Consider the following 5,312-nt stretch of genomic DNA (forward strand, 5'->3'; position numbering starts at 1 on the left):
CCTCCGTCACCTCCGTCCCCTCAGCCTGTCTCTGTGTGGTGTTTGTCCTCCCCCTCAGCCTGTCTCTGTGTGGTGTTTGTCCTCCGTCCCCTCAGCCTGTCTCTGTGTGGTGTTTGTCCTCCGTCCCCTCAGCCTGTCTCTGTGTGTCCCCTCAGTGTTTGTCCTCCTGTTTGTCCCCTCAGCCTGTCCTGTCTCTGTGTCAGCCTGTCTCTGTTTGTCCTCCGTCCCCTCAGCCTGTCTCTGTGTGGTGTTTGTCCTCCGTCCCCTCAGCCTGTCTCTGTCTCTGTTTGTCCTCCGTCCCCTCAGCCTGTCTCTGTGTGGTGTTTGTCCTCACTCTGTTTTCACTTTCACTTTCATTTCTCCTCTTTCAGTTTTTTCGATCTTCGGGGACCATTTGATCAGATTGACTTTATCTGTTTCACCTTGTGATGTCTTTCCATCATGTGTGTGTGTGTGTGTGTGTGTGTGTGTGTGTGTGTGTGTGTGTGTGTGTGTGTGTGTGTGTGTGTGTGTGTGTGTGTGTGTGTGTGTGTGTGTGTGTGTGTGTGTGTGTGTGTGTGTGTGTGTAGGGCGGTTGCTTTCTCCTCAATCCGCCCGTAAAGAAAGCCTTTATCAGCAGGCCTGATCCCCGACACGTATAATTAACCCTCCAGTCCTTACCCCACCATGTCTTTACCCCACCATGTCTTTACCCCACCATGTCCTTACCCCACCATGTCCTTACCCCACCACCCCACCATGTTTACCCCACCATGTCCTTACCCCACCATGTCCCTACCCCACCATGTCCTTACCCCACCATGTCCCTACCCCACCATGTCCTTACCCCACCATGTCCCTACCCCACCATGTCCTTACCCCACCATGTCCCTACCCCACCATGTCCCTACCCCACCATGTCCTACCCCACCATGTCCCTACCCCACCATGTCCTTACCCCACCATGTCCCTACCCCACCATGTCCATGTACCCCACCATGTCCTTTACCCCACCATGTCCCTTACCCCACCATGTCTTTACCCCACCATGTCCTACCCCACCATGTCCTTACCATGTCCCTACCCCACCATGTCTTTACCCCACCATGTCTTTACCCCACCATGTCCCTACCCCACCATGTCCTTACCCCACCATGTCCCTACCCCACCATGTCCTTACCCCACCATGTCCCTACCCCACCATGTCCCTACCCCACCATGTCCCTACCCCACCATGTGTCATGTCCTACCCCACCATGTCCCTACCCCACCATGTCCCTACCCCACCATGTCCCTACCCCACCATGTCCTTACCCCACCATGTCCCTACCCCACCATGTCCTTACCCCACCATGTCCCAGGCAAACAGAGCCCCCTCCTCCAGTGGATGTGACTCAGATAATGTTCCTTCAGCATTTTTCTGAAAGTGCCTCTTAATTATAACTTTGCTCTGGATAATGAGTCTGATATCTGAAATTGGACTTTTCCATTTCTTTTATCCGTGGATTTCATGGACTCTGTGCTGAGAGTGCGTCCCACACATGTGCTCTGTCTCACAGCTAAAGCTTCATCGCCACAGGCTTCCCACTGAATAACTTCCTTTATCTAGGGGATAATTCAATCACAGCTCAATGCCAAAGCATCATGACTTTGACCTCTACTGGTACTTCAACAAGAGTCCATTTAACATGGCTCTTGTAAAGGTGTCACTATCCATGGGTTCAGGTTCAGCTCAAATCTTATTTGTGTTAACATTGTAATTTTTCTTTAAAGGAGCTGTATTTAACATTCTGAACATATATATAGCAGCAAACGACTATCTGCTATGTAAAGATGTAGTGGAGTGAATAAAGTCACACTCCCTGAACTGTACTTAAATAGCAGTTTGAAGTACTTTCCTCTGTGTTACCTTTGTGTGTGACTTCACACTTGAACTCCACTACAATTCAGAAGGAAATGTATCTGATAGCTAGGATCATTTATTTAGCAGATTAAGACCTTACCGTATAAAACATGATCTTTTTTCTTGATCTAACTAAGTAACAGTGTAGATAAGTAGTTGAAATGAGCTTCACCTTAACCAGCTACCAAATAAAACACTGCTTACATAATAATGCATCAGAAATAACATCCTAGAAAAGTTAGACAGTTAAACAGTTAGTGTGTGAAAGGGGCCACACTGTCTGGTGTTTACTCATACTTTTGATATTTTACAGTTTTTACGGTATTTTCACCTGAAAACTTTATGAATGCATTCCGTTCAGGGCTAGGGTCAGATCATCATCATGAACTAAGCATGAAGGGAGCGAATCATGCTGTGACTCTTTCATTCCAGACACCGAAACATTCTTGCTGCTTCAAAATGATCAATGCATCTCTGTTAATCCTTCACCAAACCGAATGCATTATCCTCCTCCATTATGTCAGCAGCCTACTGACACCATGGCCTCCTCTGGTGGAGTTCAGCTCTGTTTTTCTCCTCAGTCAGTAACTCACCTAATCCACTTTAGTCCATACTTCATCATAAGCAACACTAAAGGAGCGGGAAATTTCTGCTGATGTGAAAAGCGGAGGCGAGGGGAAAAACGCAGAGGGTTCCGATGGCGAAGGTGTCCATAGGAAAATAAATGCTGACTGAGGTGGTTGCAGAGGAAGAATTGCACTCCAGGGACACAGCTTTAGGCGGGAAAACGATAAAGCAGGCTAATAATAAAAGTGCACGCTGGTTTATTATTTGGGTTATTATATGACAGACTATCAGACATCCTGTGGGAGGAACTTCATTACAACTTTTGGGGTTGAAAAAGTTACTTTGTATTAAGGATATTTAGGATCTTCATCATTCTACATACAAAGATGATTTTTCTTATATTTTAGCAGCTGGTGATGTGAGAGTCTTACCTTGGGTAAAAGCTGCCACAGCATAACACAGCTGATTGGTTCCTGTGTTTCCGTGATGATGTGGAAGCTTCTAGACTGAACATGTTGTAATGTTTTGTCTAAAGGACACAACAGTTGAACCTCATGGGTCTTATCTGTCAGAAGAGACAAGAGTCATTCTTCACATGATGATAAGATGAAATGTCTCAATGAGCCAGCAGTGACTCACCTGTAAGGTCTGACATTGTCTCTCCATTCTCCACACGGCAAACATGAAAATATGCACTTAACAGAACGAGAAGTGCATATTGGTTATTGCTAAATGACTATATTCATATAACGTATTATATATCATATTGACAACTTCTATTGCTTAGCGAGCATATACAGTGTTTCTGGCAGTGGTTGAAAGTAACTTAAGTTACTTGTATAGCCTACTTTAGTTAGTATTTCTATTTTCTGCTGTTCTATACTCAACCACATCTTAGAGGTAAATGTTGGGATGTTTCCCAAACTTCTTCTCTGTGGACCCACTTTTAAAAAAACATTGTGAACCAATTCACACTACGTCTTATCTATAATCATGCAAAGAGCACATTCATACCTTGAACGTTTCCACTATTTTTACAGTTGTTTCTGCATCACCTCATGTTATCTTTGATAGGTTAACCAGACATTTTGAGGAGATATACTTTTGATAAATAACAAATTAGTTACACGCCTGTTATTGAAAACATAATCAGCTTTATTGGCCTGCCATGTGTGTGAATTTTTTATTTTTTTTGCATTGCCCTCAAGTTCTTACATGTAAATAGATATAATAGATATAATAGATATAATGTAAATATAATAGATATAATAGATATAATAGGTATAATAGATATAATAGGTATAATAGATATAATAGATATAATAGGTATAATAGATATAATAGATATAATAGGATATAATAGATATAATAGGTATAATAGATATAATAGATATAATAGGTATAATAGATATAATAGATATAATAGATATAATAGTATAATAGATATAATAGGTATAATAGGTATAATAGATATAATAGTATAATAGATATAATAGATATAATAGATATAATAGATATAATAGATATAATAGATATAATAGATATAATAGTATAATATAATAGATATAATAGATATAATAGATATAATAGATATAATAGTATATAATAGATATAATAGATATATAATAGATATAATAGATATAATAGGTATAATAGATATAATAGATATAATAGATATAATAGATATAATAGATATAATAGATATAATAGATATAATAGGTATAATAGATATAATATATAATAGATATAATAGATATAATAGATATAATAGTATAATAGATATATAATAGGATATAATATATAATAGATATAATAGATATAATAGATATAATAGATATAATAGATATAATAGATATAATAGGTATAATAGGTATAATAGATATAATAGGTATAATAGATATAATAGATATAATAGGTATAATAGATATAATAGATATAATAGATATAATAGGTATATATATAATAGGTATAATAATAGATATAATATAATATATAATAGATATAATAGGTATAATAGGTATAATAGATATAATAGATATAATAGATATATAATAGATATAATAGATATAATAGGTATAATAGATATAATAGGTATATATAATAGATATAATAGATATAATAGTATATATATAGGTATAATAGGTATAATAGATATAATAGATATAATAGGTATAATATGTATAATAGATATAATAGGTATAATAGATATAATATATAATAGATATAATAGGTATATAGATATAATAGGTATAATAGATATATAGATATAATAGGTATAATATAATAGGTATAATAGGTATAATAGATATAATAGATATAATAGGTATAATATGTATAATAGATATAATAGATATTGTTCTGGCGAAAAAAACGTGGTTGGGTTTTTCCTATAACCCCAAGATCCCAAGTTGTCCTTTTGCCACACAGAGAAAGCTGGTGATGGCATTGTTTGACGCGCAGTTTGTGTCCAAAAAAGAGTAAGAGTTTGACTGTCCAAGGCCGTCCTTTGGCCGTCATTTATTGTAAATAAAATATAACAAATTAAGGATGCATATATATCAAGTTGCACAGTTCACAAACAGACGGTCAATAACTGTATCTGCTTGCCAGCCTTCTCCCGTCATGCACTTCCGTGGCCTATTTAAAGGGTGCACCATCAGCACCTGTCGCAGGTGTGCACTCACCAAAGGTGGGAAAGAAGGAGCAATTAGTGAGTCACTCAAATCATAAAAAACGTAAATGCGGCTCCTACAGATATAATAGGTATAATAGATATAATAGGTATAATAGATATAATAGGTATAATAGGTATAATAGGTATAATAGATATAATAGGTATAATAGATATAATAGGTATAATAGG

General features: G+C 37.3%; 1 protein-coding gene across 1 annotated transcript; it reads left to right on the forward strand.

Annotated features, from left to right (window-relative positions):
- The first annotated feature begins 698 nt into the window (after positions 1-698).
- Positions 699-1,403, forward strand: LOC129111500 (uncharacterized). Its single transcript, XM_054623469.1, has one exon. It carries the CDS (start codon positions 699-701, stop codon positions 1,401-1,403), a length of 705 nt encoding a protein of 234 aa, XP_054479444.1.
- The last annotated feature ends 3,909 nt before the right edge of the window (positions 1,404-5,312 follow it).

This window comes from Anoplopoma fimbria, chromosome 22, assembly GCF_027596085.1.
Source record: "Anoplopoma fimbria isolate UVic2021 breed Golden Eagle Sablefish chromosome 22, Afim_UVic_2022, whole genome shotgun sequence".
Taxonomy (NCBI): Eukaryota; Metazoa; Chordata; class Actinopteri; order Perciformes; family Anoplopomatidae; genus Anoplopoma; species Anoplopoma fimbria.